The sequence below is a fragment of the Xyrauchen texanus genome, chromosome 44 (genome assembly GCF_025860055.1).
Source record: "Xyrauchen texanus isolate HMW12.3.18 chromosome 44, RBS_HiC_50CHRs, whole genome shotgun sequence".
Lineage (NCBI taxonomy): Eukaryota > Metazoa > Chordata > Actinopteri > Cypriniformes > Catostomidae > Xyrauchen > Xyrauchen texanus.
In genome coordinates, this window is record NC_068319.1 from 32422400 (window position 1) to 32439003 (window position 16604).

The 16604-nt window shown below is 41.7% G+C and overlaps 1 protein-coding gene across 1 annotated transcript in view; it reads left to right on the plus strand.

The window, feature by feature from the left end:
* LOC127636984 (talin-1-like) overlaps positions 1–16604 on the plus strand; it is a 180469-nt gene that overhangs the window by 120364 nt on the left and 43501 nt on the right. The window contains 7 exon segments of the mRNA XM_052117803.1: positions 183–299; positions 1497–1682; positions 6179–6286; positions 8269–8374; positions 9738–9862; positions 15573–15698; positions 16532–16594. Of these exon segments, the coding sequence (XP_051973763.1) occupies positions 183–299; positions 1497–1682; positions 6179–6286; positions 8269–8374; positions 9738–9862; positions 15573–15698; positions 16532–16594 (831 nt within the window).

The window sequence follows — 16604 nt, forward strand, 5'->3', positions numbered from 1 at the left end:
TAAAAAATTGTATGGATTTATAATATAACGTTTCTCAGCTAGGTGCTTCTTCTATGGTGCACCTGTAATTAGAACTGATTGTTAGTTTCTCTTTTGATAGCATTATTTCAGCACATCCTCTTAAATGGCTGAGTCACAATGCAGAAGTGTTTGAAGAGTTTGTGATGTATTTTTGTCATCAGGTGATGGTGACTAATGTGACGTCTCTGCTGAAGACAGTAAAGGCCGTGGAGGATGAAGCCACTAAAGGCACACGAGCGCTCGAGGCCACTATAGAGCACATTAGGCAGGAACTGGCAGTAAGAGACACACTTTCACTGAACATATTGCTGAAAACATGTTTAACTTTATAAGGATTTAATTTATGCCCTGATGTCCAAAGTCTTTGTGTTTATCACATGTTTTGTCCTCACGAGGAATGTACTAATATAATAAAGATGTATCAAAGTCTTTTGGCAGTGCCTGTAGAACCGATTCAGGTCGGTAATGAAAGGCGGCTGCTTTTGAACGCATGTGTATACAATGTGTATTTGCATGCACGCTCTGAAGATCGCAAGGCATGAGCGTGTGTGTGCACGATCAAATGCATTTCTTGGTCAAAATCCAAGTCATGTATTAATTGAGTAAACTGAATAGATCTTTGGCGGGCAGTGTTTGAAACTAAAGGGTATTGATTGAACTTAGATTAATGAGATCTGTGCATTAGGCCTCGCACTGTCTATTAAAGTAATTAATATTAATCATACAACACTATTGACAAGAAAAAACTCACTGCTCTAAATGAATTTCTTTGTTTTTATTGGTCCAACAATGAACCGTAAGAATCCACTGATAAACAAAATAAATATCTTCGATTTTACTTCAATCTATAACATCATTCAAACTTCTCCTAAGCCATTTGTCCAATTAAAAAGCCACAATTTACAAGCCAAATGTATGGGCACTATTCAAACTTAACAAAACTTTGTAAACATGGATGATAGAACATTCTGAGTTATTGGCCAAATGTAACTTCCAATGCTAGGAGGTGCTATAACTTAAAGAAATCCTATTTGTGCAACAGTGATCAAAGCAGTTGAAATTATCACCAGAACTTCTGTGAAATTTGGTTATTTTGGTCATCATGTCTTCACTTGTGCTTGGACTGATAATTGCCACTTGTGGCTATATTTTTATTTAATTATTGTTTATTTAAATAATTACTTTCAAAACCTGACAAAAGGTTTAATTATGTGATAAATACTTGACGGCTGTTTTAATTTCATTTGTTAATAATAATATAAATACTTACAGATTTAAATAAAGGTGTTCAAAAGCATATTTGTTTTGCTATGATATCTAAATTGATATATTTTTAATAATACTGATTTTTATCATTTTACTGATATTGGTATCGACTACTGAAATGTTTATATTGTGACAAACCTAGACATCATGCTGTGTTTTCCTGTGGTTTTGTGTGATGTATGTCTGTGTGTTGTCTATTTTTCCATTAGGTTTTTAACAGTCAGCATCGTCCACCTAAGACGGCCACTCCAGAGGAGTTCATCCGCATGACTAAAGGCATTACACTGGCTACAGCTAAAGCAGTGGCTGCTGGGAACTCTTGCCGTCAGGAGGACGTTATTGCCACCGCTAACCTAAGCAGACGAGCCATTGCTGACATGCTTCACTCCTGCAAGGTGACACCACCTGCATACCACTGTCAATACATGACAGAAGACATGTGTACAGATATTATTGAATATATATGCACGTAATACATATGTAAACATAAAGCAAAACTATATATGATTTTCTGAATATATAGCCAAGTTAAGGCCCCTGGCACGACACGTAGGCTGTTTGCAATTGTCAATAGTTCAGCCAAAAATAAAAATTCTCTCATCATTCACTTACCCTGATGCTATCCCAGATGTGTATGAATGTCTTTCTTCATCAGAACACAAATTAAGATTTTTTGAAGATAGATCTCTATCAGGTCCTTATAATAAAAGTACAGAGGTGCCAGCACTTTGATGGTCCAAAAGTCATATTTAGGCAGCAATAAAGTAACCCACAAGACTCCAGTCAATCAATGAAGGTCTTTTGAAGCATACCGATAGGTTTATGTAAGAAACAAGCCGATAATTAAAAAATAAAAACTTTAAAATGTGCACTTCCATCCAGGGCTCTGATGCTGTTTGAAATGTCTGAACTCTCACGTGACATTCGTTCTTCTGTTGTAAATAAGCGCCGCTTCCGAATTCTCGGGTGAACTCTCATTGATAGACTGGAGTTGCATGGATTACTTTATTACTGCATAAATATGATTTTTGGACCATCAAAGTGCTGGAACCCGTATACTTCTATTATAAGGACCTGACAGAGCTCTATCTTCTTCTAAAAATCGTCACGGTTACTGTTGTATCCTACATCCCCTGAGGGAGGGAATGAGATGTTGTGTCGAATTAATTGACACAAGGGGTCGCGCCTCGCGTACCTCTGAACTTGAGAATTGGCAGAGAGAGTTTGCATGTCCTGCCCCCAGACATACGGGTATAAAGGGAAGTGGGCGTGCATCTGTCAGTCAGGTTTTTGCACTGAGTAGCCGAGAATAAGGCGCGGCCGTTTACAGTGGTAGGGCTAGTGCCGTGGCAGGAGGGGCAGAGTGTCTCGTTCCCTCCCTCAGGGAATGGAGGTTACAACAGTAACCGTGACGTTCCCCTTCTGTCACTCACTCGACGTTGTGTCGAATTAAGTGACACAAGGGGTCCCATTTAAAAGCACCATGCACTAGTCTGTGTTACATGAACCGCTGACACAGATGCAAGCAGGCTGCTGCGTGCTAGAGGGAACTGTATCGGCTGCACGTAGCCCTCCCCAAGGGAGACGCGGGTCCACCGACAGGGGGACCGTACCTCGGAAAATACATCACAGGGAGTTGCCTGAAGAGGGAATTAAGCCTGTGGAGCCCTACCCCAGTAGAGAACACTTGTGGCTCGTAGTGGGTCTGGTCGCAAATTGCTCCGCTGAATTCGCAGGCCAGAATGCTAGGGATGAAGTACATCCAGGAAGCGATGCTTAGTGGCTAACCTGGGAAAGAAAGTGCACTGGATCAACTTGGTGAAGGGGTGCATTACCGAGTTCTACCGGCTCAGACCTGACAAAACACGGGACAAGAACGACTCAACCCTGAGATTGTAAAATCTCACAAAGGTATTGGGTGTTGCCCAGCCTCTGCAGATGTATGCTAGGGTTGGCCAGTGCACACGAGGATGCCACACTTATCGTCGTGTGTGCTCGAACCCACAAGGGGGCGGGCACGGCCTGGGTCTGGTAAGCCAGTGAGATGGCGTCAACGACCCAGTGAGCTAACCTCTGTTTGGAAACGGCGTTCCCTTTCCACCATCCGCCAAAGCAGACAAAGAGCTGCTCAGAACATCTAAAGCTTTGCGAGCGGTCCAAATAGATACATAAAGCATGTACCGGACACAGCAACGAAAGGGCTGCCGCTTCCAAGTTCATGACCTGGTCCCTGAAGGGGGTCGTAGGAACCTTGGGCACATAGCCCGGTCGCGGCCTCAGGATAATGTGAGTATGTGCCGGACTGAACTCCAGGCAAGTGTCGCTGACAGAGAACGCTTGCAGGTCCCCAGCCCTCTTGCTGGAAGCGAGCGCGATCAGGAGGGCCATCTTTAAGGAGAGGGCCTTGAGCTCTACTGAGTCAAGCGCCTTGAAGGGGGGTCTCTGAAGGCCCGAGAGGACCACTGAGAGATCCCAGGAGGGGAACAGGCTTGACCGGGGAGGGTTCAGTCTCCAGGCGCCTCTAAGGAACCTGATAATCAAGTCGTACTTGCCCAAGGACTTGCCATCTACTTCGTCGTGGTGGGCCGTGATATCGGCTACATACACCTTCAAGGTGGAGGGGACAGCCTCCCCTTCAGCCTCTCCTGCAGGAATGAATGCACTGACCGAACTGCGCATCTCTGCGGGTCTTTGGCTCGGGAAGAACACCAATTCACGAACAAGCGCCACTTTAGTGCGTAAAGTTGCAACCAGCAACTCTAGGCAGTTGATGTTCCAATGCAGCCAGGGCCTTGTCCAGGAGACTGCGGCAGCTTGCCCGTTGCACACGGCACCCCAACCCTGTTGAGAGGCGTCTGTGGTGACCACGACACGTCTGGACACCTGCTGCAGAGGGACTCTGGTCTGCGAAAGAAGAGGTCTGTACAAGGGTTGAAAGTCTGACGGCAGGAGGGGTGATTATCACACTGTATGTACCGCAGCGCCATGCCCATCTCGGGACTCGAGTCTGTAGCCAGCGCTGAAGTGGTCTCACAGCAAGGCAACTGAGCACTGATTGGACACGCCTGTTGGTGAGGCACGCTGTCATTGAGACATTGAGTCTAACATGCCGAGAAAAGAGATGCTCTGAACCGGGGGAGCTTGCTCTTTTCCAGTTGACCTGAAGCCCTAGATGGCTGAGGTGCCTGAGCACCTGGTCCCTGTGAGTGCATAGTAACTCTCGAGAGTGAGCCAGGAAGAGCCAGTCATTGAGGTATTGAGTATGCAGACGCCCACTTCTCGTAGTGGGGCAAGGGCTGCCTCTGCAACCTTGGTAAAGACATGAGGGGACAGGGACAGGCAGAAGGGGAGAACTGTTATGGTATGCCTGGCCATCAAATACGAACCATAGGAAGGGTCAGTGTAGAGGCAAGATGGAGACATGGAAGTACGCGTCCTTCAGGTCTACTGCCACAGACCAATCTAGCTGTCGAATGCAGGTTGAATCTGTTTCGGCGTGAGCATTATGAACGGGAGTTTTTGCAAGGCCCAATTGAGAACTCGCAGGTCCAAGATTGTTCGCAACCTGCCACCTTTTTTGGGTACGATGAAGTAAGGGCTGTAGAAACCCTTCTTCATCTCGGCTGGAGGGACGGGCTCTATCGCGTCCTGGAGAAGCAGAGTCGTGATCTCTGCCCGTAAAGTGCTGTCTTTCTCGCCACGTACGGAGGTGGAGCGAATACCGCTGAAACGAGGTAGCACCTGGGCGAACTGAATTGCGTAGCCAAGTCGGATGGTCCTGGCCAACCAGCACGACGGTTTGGACAGCGAAAGCCGCGCTTTAGCGCGTTGTAATAGCGTGTTGGGAGGCAGATGAGTGTCCCAAGGCTTGGGTGCTGAGAAAAGACTTAAAGCACTTACCTTGCTCCGCGCACCCGGTAGGGGGCGGGTTAGAGACTGAGGAAGAGGTCCTGGAAAGACGTCTTCGGAACTCGTCAGCGCTGGCCTGCAAAAAATCTGAGTGACAGATGCACGCCTGCTTCCCTTTATACCCGTATATCCGGGGGCGGGACATGCAAATTCTGTCTGTCAATTTCTCATTGGCCTTTTCTCAAGTTCAGAGGTACGCGAGGCTCCCAAGGAAGACCCCTTGTGTCACTTCATTCAACACAACTTCGAGTGAGTGACAGAAGGGGAACTTCATTTGTGTTCTGCTGAAGAAAGACAGTCATACACATCTGGGATAGCATCAGGGTAAGTGAATGATGAGAGAATTTTTATTTTTGGCTGAACTATTCCTTTAATATATAAGGTGTGTTCAGTGTGTGGGTTTATAGTCATTTTACAATGGCAATCAGTCAAGAGAGGATGGGTGATTTTAACCATTTTTAACAGGATTTTAAGCATATTACTTTGCGTTGTGCCAAAGTGCCAAACGCCTCTCACCTGTCACTGAAAAAAATTCACTGTACAGCACAGCCTCTTGAGGTGGAGTACTCTAATTCTTTATAATTTTGGATCTTTAAGAAAATAGATTTGCAACAATTGGTTATTGACATGCCAAGCAATGTCCTTCAATGTGACTTGCTGGATTTAAATCAAAGACTATTTCAAAATACATTATTCTAAATCTTGTATGCATGCAGCTTTTATGAGCTCATATTCATTAAGCAACTACATGGAATGTTTGTACTTTATAAAATCCAGTCAGATCTTAGGTACAAACTATGGCACATGGGAAATTACATGTTTGCTTGTATCTGCACTTGGTATCGGCAGATACTTTAAGAGTAGGTTTTTTAATAACTGGTACTGGTGCATAACTAACCTGACATTCTTTTTAATAAAAAAAAATCATGTCCATTTGTGAACAACCTTCAGAAATATTTGTTTTTCCTTATCTGTTGTGCAGCAAGCAGCATTCCACCCGGAGGTGAGTCGTGACGTTCAGTCTCGAGCGCTGCGCTTCGGGTCCGAGTGTGCTACAGGTTACCTGGGTCTACTGGAGCATGTGTTAGTGGTGAGTTAACAGTGTTTACCAGACCACCCTGTTAGACCCTATTACACACACACACACACACACACACACACACACACACACACACACACAGATTAGCGCACAGGTAAAGGTCATTAGGGTTATCTTGTGTGAAAAACAGAAAAGCAGACTTGGGTCTCCTGTTATTTCCTGGTATTCATTTTAGTAATTGTCATAATACATTTTACTTAGGCAATGACTCTTAAAGTTTTGTCTGAAATGTATTAGTGTAGATTGTTAAATATTAAAAGTTGTAAAGGCCCAAATCAGTTGAGTTGAATGTCGGACTTTGTAAGAGATTGGTTGTAATAAGGCACGGATCAGATTATTGTGATGTAGACCTTAGAAATTTTTGCATTGTTTTCCATCTTTCATTTTCTGTTCTCTCTGCTGTGTGTGTGTGTGTGTGTGTGTGTGTGTGTGTGTGTGTGTGTGTGTGTGTGTGTGTGTGTGTGTGTGTGTGTGTGTGTGTGAGTGTATTTATCACTTTGTGGGGACCAAATGTCCCCATAAGGATAGTAAAACCCGAAATTTTTGACCTTGTGGGGACATTTTGTCGGTCCCCATGAGGAAAACAGCTTATAAATCATACTAAATTATGTTTTTTGAAAATGTAAAAATGCAGAAAGTTTTCAGTGAGGGTTAGGTTTAGGGGTAGGGTTAGGTTTAGGGGTTAGAATATAAAGTTTGTACAGTATAAAAACCATTATGTCTATGGAAAGTCCCCATAAAACATGGAAACACAACATGTGTGTGTGTGTGTGTGTGTGTGTGTGTTCGTTCACTGTGATAGCCGGTGAGTAAAAAGTGATTGATGTGCATGTTGAATCATACATACACATGCCTGTGTGTGTGTCTATGTGTGTGTGTTTGTGTGTGTGTGCGTGTGTGTATAGAAATGCAAAAATGACATAACATACTGTATAATGCAGCTGTTCTGGTGGGTCACGACCCAAAATTGTTTCATGCAACTAACTGTATAATTGTGAATAAATAGAACAGCAAAATAATTTACTTTTAAAAGGGAGTAGTAAACAGTTCCTTTTATGTTCTTTCTCTGGCACCCAATTCAACTAGAGGTTTTTTCTGTCACTTCTCTGGTCATCTGGTACAAGTGAGCCAAATTAGGCAGATGGTAACATACAGGTTGCGTGACATCCTTCGAATGAACACAAGGTTAAAGAAAATATGACCCAGAGTACTGTACATTAAATACAGGTTCACTTGCAACAAGGGTAAACATGGCTTGTGCTGACCACAATGCACTAAGAGTGGTAAAATGATTGACACAATATTATAATTGATCATATATTTCTGTTTGATTTAAAGTAAATTTTGTTTGCTTTTGCACAATAAATCATATGAGTCCTGTACAGTTGAGAAGCACTGCTATTATGTGTCAATATTGTAACTGGTGTAATTTTAAGTTTGTGATCGTCAAATATACAGTATATATAGAGAGAGAGTGAGACCGTCAGTGCTTTTATAGTGTTTGTATAGACAGATAACAAGTGTCTGTGTGTGGGTATGTGTGGGTTTCTGTTCTTGTCTGCATCATTCCCAGCATTCCTGCTCATGGAGTCTTTTCTCAGCCATCTATTTCAAACGAACATCTCTCTTAACGCCACATACCTGTTAGCAACACTGCCTTTGAGGTTACACTCACTCACTCACTCACTCACTCACTCACTCACTCACTCACACACTCACTCACTCACTCACTCACTCACTCTCTCTCTCTCTCATATAGCTAAGGAATGACTGTGGATTAGAGCGTTCTATGTGTTCAGCAGGTTTCTTCTGCATGACTTCTTGAGTGTATAAAAGTGCTTAACACTGTTTTGAATGTATCATCTGTGTCCGATTTGTTCTCTGTCCAGTTTAATCACTTCTTAATCCAGCAGCATCACTTGTGTGAAGTTTGGCATATTGTCTCTGATCACAGATGTGATTTTTGTCCACAGATCATTCAGAAACCCACTCATGACCTCAAACAGCAGCTGGCCAACTACTCCAAACGTGTGGCCAGCTCAGTGACGGAGCTCATACAGGCCGCAGAGGCCATGAAAGGTATGACACAATATACACTGTTAATATGCAGTTGAAGTCCCTCCTCCCCATGCATTCTCTCTGCACATTTTATTATTTGCGGCAGCTGTTTACAACTCAAATGAGGTAATAATGGAGAAGATGCTGAAAGTCAAAAACATTGTTAAAGATGTCATGACATGAGGATTCATATATGAGTTAATTGTTCTATATAACATTTTCTATAAAAATTGTGACATCACACCGGGGCTCAACAATGTTAATAATACTACTCCTTCACACCAAAGGGATTACACAGGACACCTTCTTGTGCCCATCTGAACTATTTATAATTATTACACAGGTCTATGGAAAACTCTATTCTGATTGGTCTATTCAATGGTGCCATCTAGTGGTCTGATATATATATATATATATATATATATATATTCGTTTTTTTCTTTCTCTTTTTCTCCCAATTTTGGCATGCCCAATTACCAATGTACTTTTATGTCCTCGTGGTGGCATAGTGACTCAATCCAGGTGGCGGAGGACGAATCTTAGCTGCCTCCACATCTGAGACCATCAACCCTCTAATCACGTGGCTTGTTGAGCGCATTGTCACGAAGACATATCGCGTGTGGAGGCTTCGCGGCAATCACCGCAGCATCCAAGCTCAACTTACCACGCGCCCCACCGAGTGAACCACATTTATAGTGACCACGAGGAGGTTACCCCATGTGACTCTATCCTCCCTAGCAACCGGGACCATTTGGTTGCTTAGGATACCTGGCTTGAGTCACTCAGCACGCCCTGGGATTTGAACTAGCGAATTCCAGGGGTAGTAGATTATATAATGCATAAAATCAAGCAAATATGGGTTAATGTTCACATCAACCACAGAATTGGGAAAAAAAATTAGATCTCAGTGATTTTAACCGTGGTATGATTGTAGTTTTTCAGATTGTTGTTCTCTAGAAAATAAGTAATAGAAAAAATAAATGTCTTCCTAGGTATTTTGTACTTAAATAATAGAGATACTTTCATTTATAATTACACTAATCTCATATATGGTAAATGGTCTGCACTTTAGAGGTTACCAAATGCTTTACACTGTGTCCCAATCACCCATTCACACACACACTCATACACCAAGGCGCTAGCCTGCCATTGGGAGCAACTTGGGGTTCAGTGTCTTGCCCAAGGACACTTCGGCATGTGGAGTCGTGTGGGCTGGGAATCGAACCGCCAAACCTGCGATTAGACCCGCTCTACCACCTGAGCCACAGCCGCCCCTATATAACATATAATGAGGAACTTTCTCTTATTACTGTTTTTTTTATTATTGTTTTGTTTGTTTGTCTACTGCATTTAGATGTTTGATTGGTTGTGATGTTCTCTGCAGGCACAGAGTGGGTGGACCCTGAAGACCCCACTGTCATTGCGGAGAACGAACTGCTGGGAGCCGCAGCCGCCATTGAAGCTGCTGCCAAGAAACTTGAGCAGCTCAAACCTCGAGCCAAACCCAAGGTGATGAGACATATAACCATGTCCCTTAGAACACATATGCTCCTCTATAACTCACCGTCAGATAACTGAAACAGTATACTGCTTGACATTTACATTTATCCTTTTAGTGAGACTGAGTTCACTGCATGCTGTGGAGGAAAACCCTGCTCTCATTTACTGATCAGATTAAGTGTTTTGAATGTTGTATAATGTACCCAAACATCGTATTTAATTTAAAGTTAAGATTCCTTTAACTCAAGTATATGTCATAGCTCAAGTAAAATTATTAAAGTAACTGATATGAAATGTGCTTAAGGATCAAAAGTAACCAATGAGTAGCATAAATAATGTCACAGCTGATTATACCTTGAGTGGCGGGGGTGGTGACGAGGTGCTGGAGTCTATGTTAGGATACATAAGACTTGTTTAATAAATGTCTTGCTATGGTGGCTAACACAACCAAATAACAAAGTAAACAAAAAGAATCAAGCCACAACACAACTGAAACCTAACCCTAACCCAAAATGGAACATTTAAGGAGGGGCCTAAGCCACAATGCGCCCTCTGAGACAGAGTAACTTGAAGTTCCTGCTTGAACCTTAAAAACAGGGTAAGCTGGACAATTAGCATGTTGGGGTTCCAGTTAACAAGTTTCTTTCTAGAAATGAAACTCGACTTGGTTGCCAACTAAGTGAACCAACTAAAAAATGTTCACCATGTCGGCGCATTCAAGCTTCGCTGGTGCTGCCCTTTCCAGAGTTGTACATTATGAATTGACGTTCTCCCTATTCAGTCTTGTTAAAAGCACTATGTCATGAATTAACACTACAGCCTCCAAGATCTCTACCCAAAAAATTGGCTGGTTTATGAGCCGTAGTGAGCATGGAACGAGATTGTGGCATCCCCCCTGAAACACAGGACACTTTTGACGGCATTTAATGTTTTATTTATTGTTTTTGACACCATGCCAGAAGATGGCCATGCCACAACACAGAGATTATTGACCTTTGCATAATGCCTAAGCAGCCATACTCTGTTTCCATGTTACTTTGTTCAGCTGTTTTTCCAGATGTCTGTCATGCCCCGGCACGATTGACAGACATCATAGAGGCTGCATGAGGCTCAAACATGTTCACAAAAGTGAGCAAAAATCCAGCTTAACTGACTGAGGTCCTTTGATATGCTGTGTGCATGCATGGCGCTGTCTCCTGGGTGGTCTCCAGCTGGGGACTGAGCAACAGTCAAGCATGGCTATGTGCTTCAGTTCCTAGGGTTGACCACCTTGCCTAAACGCTGTTAACATAATATGTGTGTGTATTAATGACAAAGAGCAGAGCACTTTATTTGATGTGATGCGCAGCACATATACACTATATATATTTATAGAATTAAATCATAGCCTTTTGCAGTTTAATAAACACAATGACCCATTTAGCTAACTGTTTTCCAGATTTGCGAAGTGAAGCCGTCAAAAACATCTCGTTTTCAGACAAAATGCCAAAATAAAAGCGGCATTTAACTAGACGCGTGAAATTGAAAAAATGCGACAAATATTTTTCTTCTGTATAGTAAAATTTAATATTCAATGTAGTTGTAGTAGTAGCCCAATAATAATTATGATAATAATAATAATATACCAATAATAATTACATTAAGCAATATCTTAAGTGTTTCATCACTGCTTCCATTAATACTGAGCAGCACTGCATTTGACCATAATAACAATTAAATAAAAACAAAACAAAAAAACATTGTATTGTGCCATGAAGATCAGTATTGACGCTTATTGAATAAAAAAATAATGTATGTTAAAAAGTAATTTTTCTGTTTTCATTTTATTAAGATGCTATTATTTTTTTAATGATAAATGTAATTAAACTTTAAAACCCAGAATTTAAATAAAATAAAATGGAAAACACTGAATTTTGGAAAAAATAAAACAGAATTTGGAAAAAATAAAACCATTTCATAGGGCCCTACACATACAATTCACGCTGATAAACACAAACGTAATACATGATCATAAGCTGACGCGATCAGTAATTGATAACCTTCAGTTGCTTTTTGTCCTGTTGTTGGGGTGCTTCTCACATCTCCTATGTCTGTTTACATAGAAGATGGCATGCAATTCTCTCAGCTAGCGTTTGAGCAGTTGAATGGACCTTAACAGATGCGTTTTTTAAAATCTGCGCTAGTACCATTCTTAAAATGTGCCACACATCACTGGAAACGCATCAAAATGATCAAAAACATTGATCTAGTGCATGTTTACATAGACCAATAATTAAGAATAGTGCAGGTGGGTGCAAAAATGTGTCAAAACAGCTGAGGAATCGGGGTCTCCTTTTTTCAGTGTTATAATTTGACATTGCGACTTTTAAAAGTGGCACGAGATGCATGATAACGGTTCAAGACGTTTTTAGTTCTCAATCTTACAGTATGATTTTATAGTAGAATGACCTCTTATATGTCAACAGATCAAAGGGAAATCTGATTCCTCATGTGCGACGGACATCCAATATTTGGCATCTCTACAGGTGCATAAACTATGTGGCATATAACTCAATCTGCCAGCAGTCCTCATGGGTCTGAAAGCCTTTTAATCAGACATACAGGGAAGTCACATGCAGATTTATTTCACGTGCAGACTCTTGGTTTTCGTTCTTTATTAAAGACATTATTTATATTGCCAAGCCAGTTCTTGCATCCTCCTTTCCATTAATCCCTTTACACTGGTGCCGAAAACCCGGGAAGGTGGAGGGATACAGCATAGTGGATTTCTCGCCGATACCGTCCATCCCAACGGAGCAGCCGTGACAGGGCTGGGCCGGGTCGAGATTTTACACACCCGGCCCCTCATCAGGCTAATCAAGCCTCCGAGAGGGATAAAGGCAGACTGCGGACAGTGGTGCGACATCATATGTGTGTGTTTGGGTCTTTTGGTTTTAGTTCTTTATTAAAAAATATTATTTATTTTGTCAAGCCGGTTCTGGCGGCCTCCTTTCCATTAATCCCTTTACAATCAACTATTGTACAAGATACAGGAAGACAAGGAATGTTGGGCCGAATAGCCACATGTTTCCCAGAGACGGGAAACTCCTTCTCTCCTCCTCCCTTTGAGACAGATGAGGCTAAGAGTCTACAAATGCTCTGCCCTGTGAGGGCATTACACATGTACATTGACATAAGTCAATTCAGGGTATCAGAAAATGATTTGTTTGTTTTGGAGGCCATTCACCTGGTTTGGCCATCTCCAAGCAAGAAAATCCCACATGGATGCTATTGAGCTAGCTTATGATTCCAAGGCATATGATATCCCATGAAAGTAAAAGCTCATTCTACCAGGAGTATGGCCTATGAAGATATATGTGTGGCTGTGGGGGACTTCTTTGCCATATTTTTATAACCTGCATGTATCTTTCTTCTCTTCCCAGATCTTTACAGGGGGAAATGGTTGATAACTGACCAATCGGTTAGTATTGTTGTTAGAAGCTTTGCTCTTTCCATTCCCAGTGATGTGGACGAGAGCACATGGGCAATGTTTCACTTCCCTGCTGGCTAGTGTCATTGTGCCAAAAGTCAAGTCAAGTAATTTTTATTTGTATAGCGCCTTTCACAACACATATCGTTTCAAAGCAGCTTCACAGAAGATCAAGCATTAACAGAAGATAAATCTGTAATGTCTATAAGTCATCATTGTTTAGTTTGATCAAATAAAATTGTGAATTGTTTTTAAAAATAAGTAATTCAATAGTAATTGCATTTATAACCCCAGTGAGCAAGCCGAATGCGACTGTGGCAAGGAACACAAAACTCCATAAGATGTTGGTTAATGGAGAAACCAGACGTGCTCAACCTGCAGCCTGACATATGTCTTCTAATGACACAATAAAAGCCATTGTTCACTACCCTGTCGGCTTGTGGCATAGTGGCAAAGCCCTTGGCCAGGCGATCGCATTGCTCCCCTCATTACCACTGTCTGGGAATAGGTATTGAGACATTGCTCCTCTAACCAGCATGGCAAGTGTCTCTGTCTTAACATCAAGCCTTTTGGTTATTGTTCAACCTCCCTTCATATTTTTCAATATGATGGTGTGGGCTGCAGCAATGCTTATAACTACCCTGTTACAGCTAGTAGGCATTGCACATCAGTGCTACGGTGTGTGGGTATATGGCTCCCATAGCATCAGCTTCTGACTCTGTGTGGAAGTTACCTTCTTAAAAAAGGGAATGTCTTGCCTACTTACGTAACATTGGTTCCCTTAAAGGAGGGAATGGGATGCTGCAAAGCTGTTCTGCAGTTACTGATTTTTCATAGTAATGGGACGAGAGATACACTCTCTCTAAAATTCGAATGATGTGAAGCCGGTTTACGCTTATATGCGTACATGTCAGCATAGGCTGAACGCTAAGCTTCAACGGCCGATCAAATTGGCGTGATGCATAGGTTTTCAATTCTCCAAACCCCCAGGCCTCCAAAAAAATGCCAAGTACAAGATCAGAAACTATTATAGAAATATTACTTGTATAATAATTATGTGTATTGTAATACAGTTGTTATTTACAGTTGAAGTGAGAAATTTACATACACTTAGGTTGAAGTCATTAAAAAAAAATTTTAACCGCTCCACAGATTTCATATTAGCAAACTATAGTTTTGGCAAGTCGTTTAGGACATCTATTTTTCGCACAATTGTTTACTGACAGATTGTTTCACTTTTAACAATTCCAGTGAGTCAGAAGTTTACATACACCAAGTTAACTGTGCCTTTAAGCATCTTAGAAAATTCCAGAAAATGATGTCAAGCATTTAGGCAATTAGCCAATTAGCTTCTGATAGGCTAATTGGAGTTCGAACTCAGTGCCTCTTTACTTGATATCATGGGAAATCAAAATAAATCAGCCGAAACCTCAAAAAAGAAATTGTGGAGCTCCACAATTCTGGTTCATCCTTGGGAGCAATTTCCAAAGGCCTGAAGGTGCCACGTTTATCTGTACAAACAATAGCACCCAAGTATAAACACCAAGTGACCACACAGCCATCATACTGTTCAGGAAGGAGATGTATTCTGTCTCCTAGAGATGTACGTAATTTTGTGCGAAAAGTGCAGATCAATCCCAGAACAACAGCAAAGGACCTTGTGAAGATGCTGGAGGAAACCGGTAGACAAGTATCTATATCCACAGTAAAACGAGTCCTTTATCGACATAACCTAACAGGCTGCTCAGCAATGAAGAAGCCAATGCTCCAAAACCACAATAAAAAGCCAAACTACATTTTGCAAGTGCACATGGGGACAAATATCTGACTTTTTGGTCTAAAAAAATTTTAAATGTTTGGCCATAATGACCATCATTATGTTTTGAGTAAAAAGGGTGAGGCTTGCAAGCCCGAAGAACGCCATCCCAACCGTGAAGCATGGGGGTGGCAGCATCATGTTGTGGGAGTGCTTTGCTGCAGGAGGTACTAGTGCACTTCACAGAATAGATGGCATCATGAGGAATGAAAATTCTGTGAATATATTGAAGCAAAATCTAAAGACATCAGCCAAGAAGTTAAAGCTCAGAATGCTTTTGTGATCATTGCTTTCAAACACTGTGCATGAATTTTCCATCATTATTTGTACTGGATTCAGAAAATAAACCCTGAAACCATTGTGATGTGCTCGTATAAAAACCGTAATGCTGTTCAAACAGACAGGAAATAAATGTTTGTTCTGTTTGTTTACAGGAAGCTGATGAGAGTCTGAACTTTGAGGAACAGATTCTAGAAGCAGCTAAATCCATCGCTGCCGCCACCAGTGCATTAGTCAAAGCTGCATCTGCCGCTCAGAGAGAGCTTGTGGCGCAGGGCAAGGTATATATACACAACACACATACACACATGTCAGGCACTCCATATGTGCTTAATATCATATTGTATTTCCACATCATTGTCTTATAAGGGGAACAGTTTATGAAATTTTTAAGTTCAATTCTATTAACATTTTGGGCCGAATCACTTGCAGTTGCATCACTTCAGTATGTAGTATATCAGCACAAAAGCCAGCATCTTATTTACTAACCACCAGCAGTTCAGCTTGACAAGGTGCAATTAGCGCTGGTATAAAGCTTTTCTAGGCATATTTCAATAAAGTCATTCTTTTTAACACCTACATGCCTTCTATCTAATCAATTTGAATTCAATTGAATGTTTTTATAAAATGTTCTAATGATCATGGCAGCAGTAATTCATCATGTGATGATCAAACGATGAAGAAGAGCTTTACATTCAGGCATATATCAAGTTTAGGGAACTTCCGTCATTGTAAAGCAGTAGTGGAGTGATGCTGTTCAGTCCCTGTGAAGTATGCTATATCGCAGTTGTCTGCTGCACTCTCCACAATCTACAACTGGCCTACAAGATGATGAATTGTGGCGTACAAATTGCAAACAAAACTTATTTTGTGGGTATGTTTGTGCCGTTTCCCGATTTGCATAATTAATTTAGTGAATCAGGTGCTAATACAGTGCAGCTAGTGCATGCAAATAACACGATTCTCGGCAGCTATTGTTAATGGATACAAGCAGGATACCAGTTCAGCTCCTGTCTGTTCTCATCATGTCTCTTAGATTCAGTATATTTAAGAATGGATGAATGTGAAATCTCAGAATTTGTTCAGTTTAATTCAGATTGACTTTCTCTGCCAGGTGGGGGCGATCCCAGCAAACGCAGTGGATGATGGACAGTGGTCTCAGGGTCTCATTTCAGCTGTAAGTCTCA